This window comes from Nematolebias whitei, chromosome 20 (assembly GCF_014905685.2).
Source record: "Nematolebias whitei isolate Nwh7 chromosome 20, NemWhi1, whole genome shotgun sequence".
Taxonomy (NCBI): Eukaryota; Metazoa; Chordata; class Actinopteri; order Cyprinodontiformes; family Rivulidae; genus Nematolebias; species Nematolebias whitei.
In genome coordinates this window covers 31016909-31039360 of record NC_056517.1, presented here as the reverse complement: position 1 = coordinate 31039360, position 22452 = coordinate 31016909, and the positions used below count along the sequence as shown (strand labels likewise).

The window sequence follows — 22452 nt, the reverse complement described above, 5'->3', positions numbered from 1 at the left end:
TAATGAAAATAGGTAAAAAGACAGAAAAAAAACATCTGACCTAGCTGTTCATTATTCATGAAGTGTGTGCTATGTGTTGCCATCATTGTATGTTCCCATGCAATGACGAAATTAGTTCTCTGCATTTAACCCAGGGGTGCCCAAAGTGGAGCCCGGGGGCCAAAGTTGGCCCGCCAAGCTGTCCTCATTACTATATTAAAATTTCCTTTGTAGAATCGATGTATTTGCACTCAGTCATTCCAAGTTTAATGTTAGATGGAAAGTTGGCCCAATGACTACTGTAATGACACTACGCAGCTGGAGTGACTAATGCATTCATTTTTAAAATGTTAATAATTTATATTTTATTTTGACAGACTTCATACTGTCTCTCAGCAGTTTCTTGCTGATGAATAACATTTCCTTTGACAAAGCTGAGCATCATGCAGGTGCCCATCACACACCCTTCTTGAGCACCCCTAAATTTTAACTCGGCATCTCTGGAAAAATTAAGAAAATTATCATTAGGATTTTGTAAGGAAACAGTTCTCAAATCTTAAATTCACCAAAATATTGAATAAATGTTGAATAAATATGGAATAAATGACAACAGTTTGAAACGGGACAGTAAAATCTATTAAAAAAAAATTGCACGAGTCACGCCACCTGTCGATCAATCCAGTAGGCACGTCGGCAATTGACCAGTCAGCGACCTCAATTTGTCCTGAAGTGAACGTCCCTTACCTGCAGAGCTGCAGCTTTGCAGTCAGAGATTTCAATAATAACACAGTTTACATGATTTGTTTCATGTTAATCTACTGTAATAAACATTAGTAAAATACACCAAAATGCAGGAAATGGCATCTATTTTAGTCAAAATTCTCTGGGGGAGGACCCCCAGACCCTCCCACAGCACCAACGCGACCTGTTCTGTAATGTTCTTTATACAGAATGGAAAGATAAATAACTATAATTAAGAATTATTTGCATTTCATGCATTATATTATTGCATTTGGCCCGCAGCCCTCTGATCGATTTTAAATTTGGCCTTTTCAGAGAAAAAGTTTGGGTACCCCTGATTTAACCCATCACACGTGAGATGCACCCTAGTTGAGCAGTGGCAGCTGTAAGCGTCCGGTGAGCAGTTTGGGATCTAGGTGTCTTGCTCAAGGACACCACAACATAGTTAGTTGAACCTATGACTTTCTGGTCCCAGGTCGGCTGCCCTACCTCTACACCAACTCAGTCCCAAGAAAGGAAAGAACTGCAAAGGAAGAAAATTATAAAAAAAAACAAAAGAGATAAAAGGTTCTTCATTTGGCTTTTTACTTTGTCTGATTACATGTTCCACTGTCAAAGTAGTCTTGACTATTTATCGGGTAACGCCAGATTAAGTCATCTATCAAAATGTGCTTCGAAGGTCATTACAGTGCTCACACTTCAGCCCGGTGGAGGAGAAAACAATTTGATCCCTCCTCTTTATTTCTACATAATAAACTAAGATTTTAACTGATTTATGATTGTTTAGTAGCGCTTCACAGATACGTTGGTCTCTACTTGTTCATTTACTGTGAGCCTATCACACCGTCTCCATCAGATAAATTGTCTTAAGCCACTTTGCCATTGATAAGGGTCATTCCACTCGGCTCTTATTGATTCTTCTCATGTGCAGGTGATTTGCCACTGTGACTGGTTTCCCTGCTCTGTGGGTAGGATCGTCGATGCAAATTGGGCGGTATCGTAACAGGTCATTATGGTCCTGTTGTGGTCCTTAATTGCACTATTCAATTTCTTTAGCTTCTCCCTGCACCATTTACAAGTCTGGGTGTAGCACCGATAAATCGACCTGCCAATTTATCGGTCCCGATTTCCTTAATTTTAGAAAATTGGCCGATACTTGTATGAGAAACCGATTTTACAGATTTTTTTTTTTTTGTTTGTTTTAACAGCAATTGTCTGAACTTGATTTATATTTCACTAGCTCATAGCCAGTTCAAACAAGTTTGTGTTGTTTCTAGGATATTGTTCAAGGGTATGTTTTTCAATTAAATAAGATTGGAAAGTTGAAGGTGCATTGTGACCTTTATAACACCTGACATTGTCGCGTATAAAACAAAATCGGTATCGGACAAAATCAGAATCGGCAGGTCAGACTTTTTAGAAATCAGTGATCGGCCAGAAAGCTGCAGTCGGTGCACCCCTAATGCTGCGCCATCACCTCCGATATTTCTCTGTAAATTCAGTAATTTCTTGTGGCGCTGTCCAGCTCGCACTGAATCCTAACATAGACTGATAAAGTTAGACAGGTCTGCACATAATCATTGATCCACGGCACTATGTTTGGAGCCAGAAACCAGCAACAACAACCCACACTGAACACGATCAGAGAGGAAATGGAGCTTCAGATGTAGTTTGCAGTTTTAGTGGGCCAGTCATCCTGTGACGTTCCTCCGCTGGCCAATCAATGGCTGCTGTCTGTCTGCTTACGTCAACATCGTCACCTCGGAGGAGTTCGCTTGGAACCACGAACAAGGTGGTCCCATAAATCGGGCTGAATGGTTTGGGTACCGACAGTGGGCAGGCCCTTAACTGGTGCAGTGTCGTGTGGAACCAATGAGAGTTTAGGCTGGCAAAGTGCCTTTAGTTGAATCAGCTGATCTCCTCCCTGTGTGTGCTGACATGACACCTCCTATTCTTTTTTGTTGTTGTTGTTCTCTGTATGGTTTTTAGCCCTTTAGGAATTAATTATTTACAAATTGTCCCAGTTTCAGTAATATTCAGTAGATAAATGTACACATTTCTAAGCACAACGTTGTTGAATAACACCCTTTGAGTTAATCAGTTGTCCACAGATAAACTTCTATCTGCATACTTCCTTTCCAACACAATTTTGCATCTTTTATGGTTTTCAGTCATCGTGACTCGCGTTAGGACTCGCCCTTGTGCAATACATCTCATAGTCTCATTATTGTATCTAAACATTTGTTTTTGTTGCCAAAGCAATCAGATAAGTGTTGGGTCTTAACAAACGCACAGCTCACGATGAATGTCTTGTTTGAATGTTCTTCCCAGATTTTTGCATCAACCTTTTTTTTTTTTTGCCAGATTTCAAATTTCTGGTGAAAGACCGTAGAAAGCTTCATGTACTAAAGTGTTGTACATTTCAGGTGGATTAGAGTGCGGATCTCTGGAGCTGAGGAATCCAGTATAGCCACATTCCTCACTTAAAGTAAATGCGTATGAAGGGCTTTGTTCGGTGCATACCTACATATTACTGAAGTTTTAGATACTTTTCACTTGTAAGCCAAATATGTTGTATAGAAAATAAAAATATATATTTTTTATTTTAAACCAATCACTAGAAACAGTGTTTTCTCCGTACACTTTTAGTGATTTTTCTGATTTATCTATCTTAAGAACTATTTGGGCTGTAGCTGTTGTCCAGCGGGTGTGTAGTCATCAGCCTATGACAGTGCGTGGGTGTGAAGACTATAAAAATGTAGTGATCAGTGCAAATCTCTGTCCCCTCCTTGCTCCCAGCCATCTGTTTACACATCTCTGCTGCTCTCATATTGGCTTCCCTCAGCAGATATGGGAAACTTACAATTCTGCTGATGCTGCACGAGGTGTGAGCGCAGAGTTGTGAGCATTGTTACCTGGGCTTTAAAATGTAACCTCGAAATCTAGTAGCAACACTCTTCTTTTTATTTGCTTAGTTCCACATTTAACTTGCTGTTTTAAATGAGTATTTTACATTTTCTTACCAATCTCACTCCTGATTGATCCAAATTTATTGATTATGGATAAAGAAAAGGTAAAAAAAAAACAACCTCAGCTTGGTTGGAGCATAATAGGCCCATTCTTTTCATTAGGGTAGGCATCAGTCTTGATTCTTATTCCATTGACAGCCATTAGTGGGCCATTCAAAACACTCCATTGGTGTTTAGCCTTTCTCTGACCTGGCCAATATTATCAATTTCCAGCACATGTACTATCTGACCTGTGTCCTTTTTGACGTGAACCAAAGTAGCTGGCTGTTTTACCATTGTCTGGAACTTGGAGAGTCCATATGTGAATTATTGAAAAGATTTAAGCTGCCTGTGAAGTTTGACTTTAAGCACCAGCTTGATGAGAACTACATTGAAAAGTGTATGAAATTGGAAGTGAGTTTAGATATAATACTGTTTTATAGCGTTTGATTTTAGTTGCAGTCCACACGAGGATTTGTATGTTACTTTAAGAAAAGGTTGAAGTTTAAAACCATAAGAAATATATATTTTTAATTCTCCAAAGAAGACTAGGTCTGAAGTGTTTGTTTTTTGAGGGATATTATTTATTTATTTTGTAGAGAATTCAGAGAAAACAAATGAACCTGTTTGTGGAACACGTCGAAAGTTTCAGCAAAAGTGGGAACATGTCAAATCTATTGTCATCAGCATGGTCACTGTGTGATTACTTCATAGCGTACGCAATTAAGCAATTTTAGAATATAATGCTAATGTTTAAATCTATCAGTATAACTAGTTAAAAAATATTTATCAGACTCTTTTATCTGTTGCAGCTGATGATGTTCGATATTTTTAACATAACAGTGAAGCCCGAAGAACATGTATGCATTCTCCAAGTCCGCAAAACACATGGTCGATATGGACTAAAATTTAAACTAAAATTAATATCTTGATATTTTTAAGCTGAATGGCGATATACGATGTATATCTCAATATTTTTTTTTCTTTCCATAAAGTAATAACAAAAACATTCAGAGTCAAAGCTTAGTCCCATTTGTCACACAGGCACCTTTACTAACAAACAGCTGTGACTGTACAAAATAAATGTCTCAAAAATAAAATAGTTTTTTTTTCTTGCATAACAAAACCAAAAACACAGTTGTGCACTTAAAATTTAAACATAAAACATACAGAGCAAACATAATGAAAGGCTGGCTTGCTCTTTAAAAAGTCTGATTCTAATTAAGTATATTCATTCAACCTCCATTAAACTTTATTAACAAAGCTGTTAGAACGTCCACATTGCTTGTATACTGAGCTAGGTTCTGTTTGGTTCTGGCTTGTTTCTTTCTGAATTTCATGGTTCCTATGCTCTTGAATGCACCGTGGCTGTTTCGACGCTACTGAACGCACCGCCCTGTCAAGTGTCGTGTCGCGCGTCGGAGATTTGTCTCTCCCAAGACTGACGGAGCCTTGCTGTTTGAGCTTCTGTTTGCGCTTTACTGGTTACTGCTGTGTGTAAATACCAGAAGAAACGCGGCAAATAACTCACCCTAAGTTGGATATTTTGTCTCTTGTGTTTTTTAATGAGAAGACAACTTCATACCTTGTTGTTTTAAACCATTTTATTTCCTGGAGAACACCAAACCTCTCCTTTTGTAGCAGCTTCCCAGTTATTTTCACACCTACCAGGCTACCCAGTTAGACTGTGGTCAGTGTCATGGTCTTGCAACCCTAAAGTTGTGGGTTCAAGTCCAGGTTGCATCAGGAAGGGCATCTTATAACCCTGTATAAATAAGGTTTGAATCCGGTGTAAAACGATAGCCAAATCTGACATACGAGTTTGCCCACTTTGGCGACTCCTAAACAAGGAAACTCATAAAAAAAAAATATATATATATACTCCCACTAACTGAAGTTCTTAACCCGTTTACTGGTTTATTTTTCTTAAATTGTTGTAAAAATTGTGGAAAAAGACAACAAGACACCAAAGATGGAATACGTCAATCCATTTTTGTGTTTAAATGTCAAACAGCAGCAAGTCGATAAATGATTATCCGGCGTCTGAACGGTCCTTTCGTCTTCGCCAAAAGACTTTTGGAATATGCGAACATCAACCAAAAAAAAAAAAAAAAACTTTTTTGCAATTATTTATAAGGAATGCAACAAAAGTCTCGTTTTATCACCCATTTTTGCTGACAAATCCAAAGACACTTCACTGATCAAATAATTGTTCCCCTTTAAATACTAACTACTGTTTAAGTAACTTCCTGCTATGAGATTTGTGCCGATTCACACTAAGGACAGCTTTGAACCAAATGTTTCTTTCAGCAGGGAGAAGTGGATGATGTGTGAAGGTTTCTTAGCAAAATCTTCTTGCAGCAATGGCCTGAGGGGCTCTCTGGACTAAAACCAAGGTAAGAAGTAGAACCACAATCGATCCTCTATTTGTGCAACTCTATTGCACAATATGACAGCTATATTGTCTTGTCTAACAGAAAATCAAACGCACAGGAGTTGATTGTAACAAAACAACTTAAAAGGATTGGGCTCTCACACAAGTGAGAGTAATATAAGGTCCTACTGTACTTAACCAAGTCTGATTGAACCAAGTGGATTTGTTGTAAACAGTTTAATTGGGAAATAATGTTGAGTGATTAACTTGAGGTATTCTAATGAGTCATACTTTACAATATTCTGATTTCCTCTGATATCTGAATCTACTGACGCAGCTGTTAGCAACAAATGAATTGTTTACTAGATTATGAAGAGATGCCTTTTCATATTCTAGGTCATTTGTGTAATTTACACCCAAAAATACATCCATCCATCCATCCATCCATTTTCTTTACCCGCTTATTCCATTTTGGGTCACGGGGGTCGCTGGTGCCCATGTCAGGCAATCACTGTGCGAGGGGCGGGGTACACCCTGGACGGGTCGCAAGTCCATCACAGGGACACATAGAGACAAACGAGACAAACAAACATTCACTCTCTCACTCACACCTAGGGACAATTTAGAGTTACCAATCAGCCTAACATGCATGTTTTTGGTCTGTGGGAGGAAACCGGAGCACCCAGAGAAAACCCATGCATGCACAGAGAGAACATGCAAACTCCACCCAGAAAGGCCCCTGGACCGGGGTTTGAACCAAGGACCTGCTCGCTGAGAGGCAGCAGCTCTACCAGTTGCGCCACCATGCTGCCCACAAAAATACATATTTTGACAATTTCCTTTTGTCGTCATTTTCCTGACAGCCAGATTCCAACACTCTGGGCTTATTATACTGAAAGTCATCTGCTTGTCGTTCTGCGACATCCTGAATTTTCTGCTGGTATTAAAGATTGATGAGTGTGATCAGCTTTCAGTAAATGGGCCTTGCCTGTTGGTGCACTCTGGCACTTTAAAGCCATTACCTTGCGGAGATTGTAGAGTGGAGAAACTCTTTACATGGGACTGGGTCGCACATAATTTGCATACCATCTTTCTTTACTCAAATCAGCTGAAGTCTGTGTTTGTTACAGATTTTTGTCACTTATCTAAATAACTCAAACCTGAAGCATGTCAAGTTATCTTGGGTAAATCTGGTAACCAGGAGTGTTTAGTCAGCTGATTGTGTAGAGCACGCAGACGAGCAAGTGATTATAACTTTTAAGTAATTATAGGATATCATGATTGAAGAGTGTTTAGGAGAAGCAGAATTGAAACTTTGGGCAACTGATGTGACCCCCCACTCGTCATTGAACTCCATGAACCCCAAGCTCCCGCCTTTATTTTTGAGCCTTCTTTTACTCTCATCGTTTCCTTCTGCCTCTTTGTTGACCCAAACTTGATCTTCAAACATCTGGTTCAAGGTAACACCAGCTGTCAGTAAAGCCAGAGTAAGTTGCAGACCCCCACCTGTATTGGATTCTGTTGAAATGTGTTTTGTTTATATACATGTTTTCCTTCAATACCATCTTACACGAATCCAACATGTTTCTGTGTGTTTTGGCTCTCTCAGCGCTCCTCTCACCCTCACAAATATTGAGGCGTAAAACGAGAAGACACGAGTCCTCTGGGCCCCCTCTTCTGCCATGATTTCCTCTTCAGTTTGTGGGAAATAAATGGCCCCTGTTTCAGCCCTCCAGAAGAAGTCTTTATCCGTGCGCTCTTGTTCTCCGTGTCTCTCGGGGTCTGTTGTGCCGAGACGCCATGCGAGGACGAATTACACACCAGCTAGACATTGCTCAGTGCCCCACAAAGGTTTTGCACTTTCTGGAAGGGTCCTGGTTATTACAGTGCAGAAGACTTCAAACATTTCCCCAGTAGCTTTTGAAGCGGTTTGATGTATAGTCATGCTCCGCATACTCTGAGCTCCAGAAACACTAGGTGTGTCTCTATAAAGAAAGCCATGCTAAGCCACGTAATTACAGGAATGGAGCATGCTCTGGCTCTCCTTGACAATCGGATGTTCTTTTTTCTTCCCAATTGTACTATGTCAGAAACGGGCAGTTCATTGGTTTTTAGAAGCCACCCTTCTTTTTTGATGTTACAAACACAACTCGATAAAGATTTGTTTGTATTGTATTGCTAGTATTCAGAGAAGATCTGAAAAAGTTAAGTCAGGTCCTTTGGATGGATTAAAAAAATAAAAACAAGATGTGTTGAAACTGTTTACACTCATCTCCAGGCCAGCAGTCACTCTTTAAGGGATGAAGATGTTCACATCCTTGATAGAGAGGAATGGTGGTTTGAGAGAGGAGAACTTGTCCATCATTAAACGGGGACGGAGGCATCCATGTTCAACTGTCCCCCTCTTACAATGCTGTTGTTTCTAGTATTACTCAGCCCCCTTTGAATAGCAAGCAGCCATCAGGGTGCCAACAGTCCATTGTTAGGCTGATGGTCCTCCTTTATGATGTGAACATCTAGTTTTGAATGTCAACAACAAAATGAGAAGGCGCTATTTAAAAGACTGAGCTTAGCACAGCTCTTCAGACTGACAGTCTTTTTTTGGATTAAAGACGAAACGCTTCAAGTTTTTTTACATTTTTATTCTTTGAATCATGTAGAGGACCTGATTTAACTTTTTAAAATTTTTACTCCCGGATTATTGAGCACGCATCAAGATATTCAGAGAAGACTTCCATGTTTGTCATACATGCTGTAAAAGCTGAATAAGTACCTGTCTCATTTGTAGGGTAAATTCAGTCATGGGTACCAGTCAGTGCGGATGTATCGGAACTCTGAATTATGATCCTCATCAGCATCTTGATATATTTAGATCGTCATCAGCGGTCTAGGATAAGAAGTTGCTTTTTACACGTTTCATAATAAAGTCTCCTGACTTTGTGTGTTCACTGTTAGATGGAAAGGCTTTGTATCTTGTCCCCTATATGCAGATAAATATTTGTTTTGGGGGTGTTTAAATCCACGCAGGTCATACTAGCTGCGTTTGACAAGAGGAACGGTGGTCACCACCAACACCTCGTGCAGCTGCAGCTCGTTGTCTCTGCACTCCTCCTTTGCCAGACTGGTTGGCTCCAGCTCAGTCCTGGAGAGTCTGCTCATGTGACGCCTAAGATATAAGCAATGACATGCACACGCAGCTCTGTTCACCTTTAGAAGTGTTCTTGGTTCCAAAGTCGATTGATTTTTCAACTTTATTGTTTTGTTAAAGTATGTTAAAATGTATAAAACTTCATAATGCGCTTTATCGGAAATATTATTCATCTGAGAGATAACTTCATGTTCTGGAAGATCATCTGTGTGGTGTTGCTGAAGCAGCGTTGAGGCTGATACCGTAGTTTAATAACTCAACCCGTCACTTAGCTTTGGAAATGTGTCACAAACGATGACGATCAAAACGCGTAAGGATGTGCGAATTGTTCTCGCTGTCAGTGCTGACCCCGTCGGCTCATAAAAATTCACTTATGCCGCTGTCTCGTGTTTGTGTGAAGGAGATGGGGAACACTTCTAAGTAGAGGTGTTCACTACGTGTCTGTGACTTAGCTCAGATTCAAAGTAGCAAAACGATGGCAAAGCATATCTGCTTAAATAAACCTCATGACATCATTTCCTTTATGATTTTTAGTTCGTGCTTTCCCAGTGATGGGAGAACTGCTCCACGTTTGGGTCAAAGCTGACAAACTACATTTTATATCAAGACTACAAAGGTATTGACAAATAATCAACAAGTCAACAACTGAGCTGGCAGTAGTACATTTTTGTCAGAATTTAAAGGTCAGTGAAACATTGTCTCAGTTGCACTATAATTGTTTTTACTGGAATGCGTTTAGACTAAATAAAAGCTGATATTGCTCGTTTCCTTCCTCTTTGCCCTGTTACACACTCAAATGAAAAACAAAATTCATGGCCATCTGAGGAAATGCCCTGTAGTTTTCAGGCTCTCTTGGGTTTTGAGGAACAAATATTTATCCTTTCACTCATTTCACTTTTGATGACTAACATAATGCTCCTGGTAACTGATCAACCATATGTTTCAAATCACTGTACTAATGAATTAGATGAGCTGACAGCTTGATAAGCTGTAATCTATTAAATGCCTCTAAGAACATGCCAATCATTCATATACATAATGAGGTTGCTTGCCTAACCCTCTCCTGAACTTCATTGCTGGGAGCCATTGATGCTCAACGCAGGTGAACCAATGGATTTTTTTTTTTCTTGACATATTCATTTTTTTCTTATGGTTATTTACTATTGATCAGATTTAGACAGTTTTAGGCTTCTCCAATGACCAGCTGATCCAACACAAACATTTTTTTTTAAATTGGTGTCATAGCTAAGCAGTAGTCGAAATTTTTTTAATTTTTTTTTTTCCACAGTCTGAACAAACCACAAGATGAGTCGTTGCCTCAAATGGATGAGTGCAAATGTCTTGAAGTCTTGTTCGTGAGTGATGGCGGGATGACGAGGGAGATGGAGCGAGGCCTTATCCACAGTGATAAAGGCGATGCGATGCTGTATTTAAGAAGCTAAACTGAAAGCCAAAGCTCTCCGTTTACTTGTCCGTCCAGTTTCAAGTCTCGCCTATGGTCACAAGATATATTTCATAACAGACGGAACTGGATCCTGGATACAGGCAGCTGAAATGAGCTTCTTCTGTGAGGTTGCCAGTTTCAGCCTTAGAGATAATGTGAGAAGCTCCTTCAGCTGGGTGTAGCTCAGAGTTGAGCCAGTGCTCCTCGGCATTGAAAGAAGTCGGCAAAGGCAGTTCAGGACGCCTCCCTCTGGAGGGATTTTTGGGCAGATCCAGAGCTTGCAGGAGGGACTATACATAACCTATCTGGTCTGGAAACACCTTGGGGTTCTCTAGGAGAAGCTGGAGAGTGTCACTGGGGAAAGGGATGTCTGGGTTTCCCCTCTGGACCCGTTTCTGCAACAAGACCATGAAAAAGTAGATGCTAGATGAATGAACACTATCCCCAGGTGGTGAATTTGTGCTTGCAATAGCGTATCTTCAGCATTGTTACAGAGTTAGACTTTTTTTTTAATTATTTGTAATATCTTTAAGTCATTTAAAAATAAAACGAGGGAAAGAAAAAGTTCTATAAAGCTAGTGAATGAAAAATTGTGTTGCGTACCGAGGCATTTTCTTATCACAGCCCAATTTATGCATTTACAGTCTAAATCTAAAATAAGTAGGCCAAATTACTAATTTATGTTCCTGCAGTTAGTGACTATTACTGTGACTGTGTCAGTTGTCATTTCTATTTAATGTTGTTTTAGGGCTGGACAATAATTCAATATCGATATGTCGCAATGTACTTGTATTCAATAACGGTGATACTAGTTTTAAGCACAGTTTTGATATTTCGATAGGATTACAGCGTTTCACTGACGCATTTCTTTTTCTGTTTTGATTGAAGCGGCCGCTTCAATTTCAACCTGAACAGAAAAAGCTGCGACACAACTACGTAAGTGCGTGGTGACGTAGATGTTCCGCAGAGCTCGGATCCAGAAGGCGTTAGCGGTAGCAGGCTAGGCTAGGCTAATCTCCAACGGGCGTTAAGTTTTTGCTTCAAAATGAGTGCCCATGACCGTCAGAATGTGACTGAACAAGCGAAGATAAAGCAGATGACATAACTGATAAGAGAGGAAAGACTAATTTGGTGGTGTGGAAGTGGTTCGGCTTTCTAAGATCCAATAAACTGCAGGTTTCAGTCAGAGTGCTGCAAAATGTGACGGAGCGTCGTTCCAACTAGCGGTGGGAACACATTTAACTTGTTCCACTTGATAGAATATGCTGAGAGTCAGAAGATGAAGCACAATAAAAGTTTGAGCCAACGTGTCCCTGAAACAACACCCCCAGCTGTATCAAAAGAGAAACCCATGCAGCAAACGTTTAGGTTATGTTGTTGTTTAAAGTTAAAACTATTAATATTGACAAAGTTGAGAATTTTGTGTTTATTTGACAGTGACTTAAAAAAAATGTTTGAAGGCTAATTACAACTAAAAGGTGAACATGAATTTATTTGTACAGTTTGTACAGTTTTTCTGAGGCTTTTCTATTCATTCATTCAACCTTTATTTAGACAGGTTGTAGACAGACATATTGTTTATATCGATATTGAATTGTATCGTTATCGACTGAAATTAAGAAATATATCGTGATAAAAGTTTTGGCCAAATCGTCCGACCCTATGTTGTTTACATGACTCTCATGTCTGATCAGTCTTAGGGTGTTGGTCACGTCTTCTTTGTGTGCAACCATCCTCATATCCAGCACTTTTTCTGGATAAATATCACAGTAAGCTGCTGAGATCTGGGTATGAATCATATCACCAAGGGCAAACCATTGATTGGTTATTAGATAATTTACTTACCGTGTGGCCTTTAGTGTTCATAAACTTTGAGTTGTCTCTCAGGGTCAGTCAGACTGAAGAAGTTTCCGTCAATGTCCATTGGTGGTGTTATGTTAAACAGCTCTGTAAAGTTGGAGTTTGGGTATATATGCAAGCAAATAGGTGCATCGTTAAAGTAACCACTCAAGGAATGTGTTTTTGTTAGTTTTATACAAAAAGAGTGATCCTCTATACATATAGACATTATCATAACAAATTTGCAGACATGCCCCCTGCTGTGTTTTGCTGTTCAGACAAGAAATCCCCAGTGGGTCTGCCCGTGTTAGAATCACTCCCCCCACCGTCACAAAAATGGCCCACCAGCCTGTTTGCCAGGCTGTCTGCCTGTCTGTGTTGGTGTCATTGAGACGTGCTTGGTACTTCCAGTCTCTCTTATTTGTCTCAATGTACAATGACCCATCATTATTGCCATGTCAAGGAGATGGAGGCAACCAATCATATCTGGCCCAGAGGGAACGCTCACAACCAACCAGATCTGGAATCCCCATAGTAACTTGTGCTTCAAAGCCCCGGCACAGCCAATAGGAACAGGCAGTGGCACTTAGCTATTAGAGTTTAATGGCCTGTTTCTGTTGTCATTAATAAAACGGTGTAACCTTTGACAAAGAGACTTTTTTATATTTTTAGTGAACAGCACATTCCCACAGCATAAAGACACCCTGAAAGAGCATAATACTAAGATGGGTGCACACTGATGTCTGTGGATATTTATCTGTCCGTTCACTTTACAGATCAAAAATTGTACTTAAGCCATTTGTCAGCAGAACATGTTTTACCCTTCATAGTCTCCTCTGACTCTCAGGCCAATGTACCACTACTTTGACTTCATCCATTTCAGCACTGACACTACCATTAGCATAAAGTAGGTCATTCCAGGCCAGAAGGAAGCCAGACTCAAGTTTGCATGGTCACTACCATTCCTATTACTTTAGACCGCTTCTGCCAGGCTGTGCCATTCTGCTTGCTTCTAAATTATGTTGTTCTCTACTCTGTTCCCTCCTTATGTAATGGCTGAGCAGCGAGCGTTGTGTGTCATAGCCGTTTCCATGGTAAGAGTAGCCTAGAATGTATCACAACACAGCATGCACCAACCTTGGTTCTTCTGCTGGGGATGACTTACAGTTTCTCTTCCAAGGTCTCCATTGGTTATTATGGATTAGTCCTTCTCTTCTTTTTTTTTTTTTTACAACCCTCTAAAAGCAAAATGATTTTATATAAAGCATATGATGCTTTAACCAACGAGGTTTGTTATGAAACAAGGCTTTGCAGCAGTTGCAGTTTTATATATTTAAACCAGAGTCCATTAGCTGCCATCAGATTTTCAGAAGATGGCAGTAATTAATAAGACATTACTGTACTTTGATCAATAATTCATGTTCTTTAGTTAGTGCAGTAAAGTTCAGCATGTGGTGAATTTTAGGGCAAAGAGAGGAGCAGAATCAAAACCATGTTTGCACGTCGTAAGAGTCAAACACACCAAATGCACTGTAAGGTGTTTTTTCTATCTATAAAAAAGTTCAGCTAATTTTACATTTTAGTGTACAGTAGTCCCTCATTTATCGCTTGGGATCTGTACCCTGAATACCCACGATAAGTGAAAAACCACTAAGTAGGCATAGTGGTACAAGTAGTAGTTTATTTATTTATATATATATATATATATATATATATATATATATATATATATAGATAAGGCATTTTAAACCCTTCCAACACTGTTGCAATATTCTAAACAATGTTTCTAAACACTCTAAAAGAGCACAGAATGTCATGATTTCAGCTCCCTACCTCATCTGCTCTCAGCCACCTAGCGATCTTGGCCACGCCCACTTCTCCACTATGCACAGTGAACAGCTGATCAGCTGCAGCAGGAAGTTTATTGTGCAGCTCTGGGCTGCGCAAAGGTGCAGAAGGTGCTTAATAATTCAAAATAATTTTATTGTAGATAAAAATTTCATGCAGATCTTGCGGCTCATGCATAAATCAGCCACTTGTGTGTCATGCCCAATCTTATTTTGAAAAACCGCGATGGAGCGAGTCCACGAAAAATGAACCGCGAAGTACTGAGGGACTACTGTACTTGTTCTTCCTGTGGCAGATTAATTGACATAACATTTACCATATAAAGAAAATCTAAAGTTGTTTAAAAAATGTTGTTAATAAAAGATTTTGAGAAACTTTACAACATTTTGGTGCACAACTTGTTTTAGTTTCTGATTTAAAATTTCATAAAAGCTGGGAGTAAAAAGCATTATTCTGTTATCACATTGCAGGATAATGCTAAAATAAACTATTATTTTAATCTAAATAAATAAACCCACTGTACTGTACTTCATTTCTGTAACATTGTTCTTCTCTTAGCTGTCTCTCTGCCATGTTTACTCTCTTATCCTGCTTCAATTATTCAGCTCCCCCCGGATTCCAGAGAGACTTCTGTTACATATTAGATACATGCGTATCTCTGCAGGCACCCACTTTGCAGACACTAATAAAGCAATGCCTCTTACTGGAAAAATCAAGTAGTTAATATCACAATTTTCCTTTCAGTGTTGAACTAATCTTCAAAATTGTATCTGCTTATTATTTAGACCTCAAACCCTGATTCATAAATATTTACAACCCTTCTATCCCAGTGAAAGTGAAGAAAGTTGATAGCAGAACACATTTTCATCTAGAATAAAGGAAGTACAAGTGTGAATGGGATTGAAGGATTTTTAAAAAAACATTTTTTAAAGCTGACACATTCCTCAGTTTGCCACCTCAAATAGTAAACCACGAAACAATGATTTTTATTTAGTATAATACTATGATTATCAAACAAACCACAAGTTGTGACTCTTTAAGTGACCTGAACAAACCAGAACAGGTGAGTTGTGCTCAGGCAGTAACACACGTGCTGTTATTGTGAAATCACTCTGCCCTTAATGTGGGCTGGCTTCGCTTGGTTTTGTGTAACGAGTGTGTATTTTCCTCAGTACATGCTGGAGTGCACAGTCTGCTGCTGTGGGCAAAGCGCCGTGCTCTCATTTCGGTGTCTCTGGGGAAAACTGTGTCATCAGAGAGAAATGATTGAATCTCTACCTCTGCTCCATTTTCACTCATTTTCTCTTGGAGTGGACAAACTTGTGTGTGCCCAGCACAGACGTTTGTGTGGTAAATGCAGATGTCCATATGTGCACACAATCGAGCCTGATTTATCTTTCTACAAAATGTAGTCGCCAAGATTTTTGGCTCTTCATTTAGAAGCTAAAAGTTTTGTTTTTACATGTAAAAACTGTGCTTTCCGTTTGTCCAGAAGCTGATATGCATTGACGATGAGTGGAGTTGGAGAAAACTCATCTGACCCTGCAAGGGCAGAGTCACGAAAACGCAAAGAATGTTTGGCCGAGCCAAAAGGACCCAGGTGAGCCATCGTCCTAAGGACCACAGTTACCTTTTTTTGTTACCTGGCCCCCTGTTTTAAGAAAATGTCAGATTCAAACACATTTTTCATCTCGTTTATTGTGCCATGACAAAATAAGTTGCAACACTGTGTTCAAGTGACATTTCACCCTAGAATGGGTTCTTCGGGCGAACCCAGATGTAACATAATAGTGGTTCCAAACCAAGGTCCTTGAGGAACACCATACTGTTATGTTTTAGTTGTTTTCTTGTGCCAACACACTCGATTCAGTGATTTAATTACTTCCTCGTGTTCTGCAGAAGCCTGTTAATCACCCATTCATTTAAATCAGGTGTGAAAGCAGGGAAACAACTAAAACCCGCAGGATGGTGTTCCTCAAGGACCAGTGTTGGGGACCATATAACGTATATAACACAAAATAAAAGCTGGTTAAAATTTGTAGCTGTGTTTTCTGTGTTGCCAGTTTGAAAGATTATCAATCCTAATGTTTGAACAGAAACTTTATTTCTGCCCATCTAAACTTTCCCTGTGTTTTTTAATTTGTTTTTAAATTTTTATATCTTCTTTACATTTTGTCTTGCTGTTTTTCGCTGCAGTCCCAAGCGGAGCAATGAAAAGCGTAACCGCGAGCACGAGAACAAATACATCGAAGAGCTCGCCGAGCTGATCTTCGCCAACTTTAATGACATCGACAACTTCAATGTCAAGCCTGACAAATGTGCAATCCTGAAGGAAACTGTGAAACAAATTCGTCAAATAAAGGAGCAAGGTACAATCGTCGTTTACATTTTCTTTTTGTAGAAGCTATATAGCTGAACAGTAAATATATGTTGCAAACAAATGGAAAGCTGTCTGCTCTAAATAAGATTTCATAAAAATCACATGAATGCTCAGTTTTTAATGGTTCGAGACATGTATCAGTTTTACCATGTCTGCACAAACTCTAGCTTGTGATGGCGGCAGTATCATGGTTTGGGATGTAGTTTGCAGATAATAATTCATCTTATTAAAATATAAGTACAGCTGATTTAACCAACAAAGTCCATGCTCAATAATCCAGGTATACAATCCAACACGTGTCATGAATCGGAGTTGTTGTTTGTTGCCAGTCTATCAGTGTTGAACCATAACTGGAAGAACAGCAGCTGGAGTGACGTGTAAAGAGACTGGCCAACGTAAGATGCACAGATCAAACCAGTTTATGACAATATGGTTTAGTCATGTTAAGCTCGTTCAAATAGTTTGAAGCAGGTTCCTGTGAAGCAATCATTACTCAGTTTAAAAGTTTTTTAATACACATGTAAGGCATAAAATACAGCGTTTGAGCATTTGGGAGACGCACACACACACACGAGACGGCATTTTCTCACAAAATGGCGCCGAGATCAGGGCTGCACAAACTTTTCTTCAAGAACTGGTCACACCTCCAGTAAGTGGTTGTCATCAACGACCTATGGGAAATCCCTCGTGTTACCAGATCTCAGCCAGTAGACCCTCACGTTCTAACAATTTGTGTTGTTGTCTGTTGAGAAAGGCAGGTGTCTAATTATAAATCTTTCCCATCAGAAACAAAAACTTCTTCAGAACAGACCCTCTGCCCAGTCGCTCTCTCTTTAACACAACAATGTTAAAATAGAAAAATGCCACATGAAAGTTATAAAAATACAAACAAAATACATCCAAAATATAAATATTATTTCTTATAATGCAGCTTTAGGCCTGATTCCCAGTCATTTTCACACCTATCAGGCATTTCAGCCATGTCACCAGAGTGGCTCCTCTGTGTCTCAGACTAGCAAAGACCCTAACGAACCCCTATTGCGAGTAGTGATAGGACAGTCTGCATATGTATTTAGCTTAGCTCAGCTTTATAACTCAAAAGCTCCTCGGGTGAGAAGCGAAACGTCTTGTTACAAATAGTCATCATTTTTGTCTTTTGAAAATGCATCCAAGTAAGATAAAATATATTTCAATCAGTTGTTATGCAAAGGTGGACAATAAGATGCAAACATCCTGTTTAGGTTACTATCAACTTGTTCTTAATTTCACCATCATATCCTCTTCCTTCCCCTTTGCAGCCCCTACCTTCCCCCAATGACAACATTGTTTACACAATGCAATAAAGAAGGGATACATCCTTTTTAGTTGTATAAATGCTGAACATCATGCACTACACTGATGCTTCGGGTTCTCTTTATTGCATCTCATCTATTAAGTATGAGGTATAAAAGTTTTGTAGGATGTTAGTGGTGCATCTTTTTCCTGCAGCCCATCTAATTATTGTTTAAAGGAAAACCTCAACACTGAATCAGCCATGCATATTTGGTTTGTAGTTCCATTTATCTATGGAGATATTTCTGCTGCAAGTTGCTGTGGTTTGCAGATATCCTTATCAGGTCGACCAAAGACAAAGTTATGTTTACATTCATATGCACTTCTAGAAGCACATGCTCGTCAGGAGAAGAACAGGGTGTCCACACATCCTTAAAAAGTCTTAAATCCAAGGATCTAACATCAAGGCCTTAAAATGTCTTAAATATGCTGCGCTAAGGCCTTAAAATTTGTCAGGTCAGGAGGGATTAACGTTCTCTGGAAAAAATGAGGATGGGGGAAAATGTGTTTAAAGCCATTCAGTCCAATGGGGATTAAACTGACCAATAAAGAAAACCAGAGACCTTTCACCAATCAGGGCAGAGCAGGGTGGGTCATGCTGTTGGGGTGTTGATGATGCTGTCGGACAAAAGTTTAACCTTGAGTTCTGCGCAGACTTCTTCCTTGCGTTTTTTTTAATTTTTTCTACAGTCTATGGTTCAAACCGACTGACTCGAGTAGATTGAGGCTTTTTTTTAACTAGCTGCTGTTATATACGCTTGCTAGCTATTCTGTGACTAAATCATGTAGGTGCAAATGCGTAGACATTTGGCTGCTGGACATTGTCGTTGTGTATGAAGGCAAACTGGAGATTAAGACACGAGCCACATGAATGTATTCAGTAATGTATTTTTGTTGTTGTTGGATGTTTCCAACCAAATACCTGCACTTGTACGTACAGCTATTGAACCAGAGAGCACTGAATATCACTTTGTGTTCAATAAAAAGACAAAATCTAAACTTGAATGTGTCTCGTTGAGTGACACATATGCTCTGTTGTAACGCAGCAGGATCCTCCAACCATCGTCTATATTTATAGTTTTTTAATGTTAAATTTCATTCAAGGTGGCATTAAAAAGGTTTTAAAAACTCTTAAATATGACACAGAAACCTGCAAATACCCTGTACACACTGGGCACACACTGGACCTCACTTTTTTAAAAGCTCTCCTGACTTTATACTAACATTACTGAAAAAATAAAATTACATTTTTGTCATTTAATGTCTCCCACAGATTTGTGTTGCCGTCTCCGTTCAAAGTAGTTTGTGACGACAGTTGCTATTGAAAACTTATTTTTATACTTTTATAAATTTTTACTGCTTGTTCTGTGAACACATTTTCATAGTAAATAAACAGTTAAATGCCTAAATACATGTTATTCTCATTTGCAGGCAGAATGTAGGTTTGTAATTTTTAGGAGCATTTAAACCAGAGAAGTATAAAAGTATCTGTAAGTACACAATCCAGTGCAGAAATCTGCTGTAACTGAGCTCCATGTGATAACATCAGCATCTTTAAGTTGTTTTTTTCACCCCATAATGTTCATTGTCTTATAATAAGCTTTGTGCATTGAGAATTAGTTAATCACTGTGAGAGAACAATAAAAAGCCAAACCACTGGAAGCTAGGTTATTAACTTTAAATCAAGCTAACAATATTAGCATCAATGAGCTGAGCTGATATCCACTGCTATAAAGTTAGTTTTTATGGAAGATGGTGTTTACCTCAATTTTAATGACTCATTTTAGTTTTTTGTTTTTTTTTATCTAAAAAAGAAAACACTTTACTATTGAGCATTTTCACAATTTTAAACAAATTTTTTTAACCGATTACATCATTGTAGAATGAAGTACAGTCACAATAACAACAATCTCCATGAAAAACGGTGGACAATTAACAGCTAATATGAAGAAAATACAACCGTACCGATCCATCCATTATATTTACCTCCTCCTTTCTTTCCGGTTTGCACTGGTTTAAAAAAAAAAAGAACAGTAAATGTTATTTACTTACAGCAGCAGAAATATGAATTATCAGAAAAAATGACTAAACTAACACCAACCCCCTGTCTGCCTAAAAATCCTTTGCCTTTAAGCTTTTTTTTTTTTTTTTTTTTTTAATGGTTTTTGCTTTAAAGTAACGACACTGTCAATAGTTAGCCAGCGTTTTACACTGTTCTAACATAAAGAGCAACTACTGGTACCATCTCTTTACTTAAACTGGTGGTTGAGCTACAGCAGCTACACTGAGGCTAGTACTGTTGAGTATATTACTTTGATCTTTATTATTTACTTGGTGTAAAATACACTACGAATCAACTATTGAATTTAGGAGTGCGGAAATCCTATATGGCAAATGTCTTGCCAGATGCATACTGTGTAGCTGTTAATATGTTACACAATCCTTGTAATTGATCGATTGCTCCCCTGATCTGTGGCAGAATGCCACGGTTCTGCAGTGAGACAGAATGCCAGCGAAGGCAGCCATGACGCTGACTGATGGGTCTGTACTCGGGGCAGCTGTGTTGGTCTACAGGGCCCTGTTGGGCTGCGAGAGGACCTGCTGATACACATATCATTAACGCTGAAAGAGATGAATATTTGTCTGTGAGCTGTTGCACAAGCTCTCTGAGCAGAGGGAAACCTGCATTTGTCTACTTTCACACATCTATACCCGTTAAAAAGGAAGCACAAAATTCTGTTTGCTTTTCTCCAATGTTTTTTTTCACCATATGGTCAGCCCTCTACTTGGCATGGTGTGTCCGTTAAATGTGTCCCCCCCCCTCCCGACAGCCCACTCGTATTCTGCCTCTCATCTTGGGCTGAGAAAAGTAGGGCAGCCTACGCTCTAAACATACGGCCTCTCCGCATGTTTATTAACCCAGTCACGTGAATGAAAGCATAGCACCTTAATGTAGGTTCAGAATCGTGGAGAAAACTGCTCTTGTTCACCTCACGTTATTATTTTGTCGATAAATATCATTGTTTTACGTTACTCATTTAACATCAAATGAATTATAAGGGAGGAAATGAAGTGCCTTGTGTTTCCTAAAATAATTTAAATGTCAAGTCAAAATGTTTTATCGTCCTAAACTGGAAATTATGACCATAACGACATAATTTTAGTCAGATTTTTAATGCATACTTTGATGCTAATATTCTTTGTACAAACACAATAAGTGTTTATAGTTCTTATGCATGCATTTATTTATTTATATATTTTAGCTTTTTTCCATTTTGTTCCCATTTATTTAAGTTGTTTACGCATTGTCTATGTTCCATATAAGATTTTTTATTGTTTTATTAGAATCATGGAGACCAGTGAGGCAGTTGTGCTTTGACCGGCTCATTTACAACAACCTTTGACTGTTCACTGCCCTGTGCTTGAGAAAGCCACAGCTACTTTTACTTTTGTTACCAGGGGTCCACTTGTTAAAATGACTGTAAACCAATGATCGCTTTAAAGTACGAGTTTATTTCAGGAGAAAATCAGTCTATGGCCTCTTGTGAAATGTATGTTTTGTGTAAAAGCTGTTGTGATCTTATTGAATGTGATCCCTTGTTTAGATTCTGGTATGAAGATTTTTTTTATGTTTGCTGTCTTGGTAACAGAAAAGGCTGCAGCAGCAAACGAGGAGGAGGTACAGAAGGCTGATGTCTCATCGACAGGCCAAAGCGTCATTGATAAAGATGCTTTGGGACCAATGATGCTGGAGGTGGGTGGAGTGGCTTTACTTTTCTTAATTTCTAGTGTCGTGTATGTCTTTTAAGGTGCAATACGGACCGAAGTGCTCCACTCTGAACACTCACAAAGCATAATCTCTCTGCTTTAAATCATGACTGATACATAATGAAGAGTGCCATCCACAGAGAACAATCACAAATGTGCCAGTAGTGGTTATGTGTGGGGAGGAAAAGCTGCCAGCATCTTGTATCTGCCCCCGATTGGCTGTAAATCACCAAGCAGAGCAATGGTCTCGTTGTACCAAGAAGGACCACTGAAGCGCTTGCATATAATGGGAAAGAAAGCAACAGCACCGCAAGTGAATCAGTCCATTGAGCCTGTCCTCCCACCCATTTCCTCCCTCCCCCGTTTTCCCCTCCCTCCTACTTGTTCAGATCTCATTCCCTCCCCATCTTCTCTCCGTTCGCCTCTAGATCTGTCCTGTCATGGAATATTTATAGCACTCCTGGTCCAGCGTCACTGAATCGACATACTAACTTGCGGCTAAATATAGACCAGTGCAGCCTGCGAGCTTTCCCATCTGTCAGCAGCCCCAAAACACCAACAGCGATAGGCCATTCACACCCGCTCCTCTCT

The 22452-nt window shown here is 39.3% G+C and overlaps 1 protein-coding gene across 1 annotated transcript in view; it reads left to right on the top strand.

Annotated features, from left to right (window-relative positions):
* Positions 1 to 21901, top strand: part of LOC119426411 (nuclear receptor coactivator 2) — a 33880-nt gene extending 11979 nt beyond the window's left edge. The window contains exons 2-5 of the mRNA XM_037693975.1: positions 6039 to 6124; positions 15874 to 15981; positions 16578 to 16750; positions 21744 to 21901. Of these exons, the coding sequence (XP_037549903.1) occupies positions 15893 to 15981; positions 16578 to 16750; positions 21744 to 21901 (420 nt within the window). The 5' untranslated portion in view covers positions 6039 to 6124; positions 15874 to 15892. The remainder of the gene's footprint in view (positions 1 to 6038; positions 6125 to 15873; positions 15982 to 16577; positions 16751 to 21743) is intronic.
* Positions 21902 to 22452: the final 551 nt, after the last annotated feature.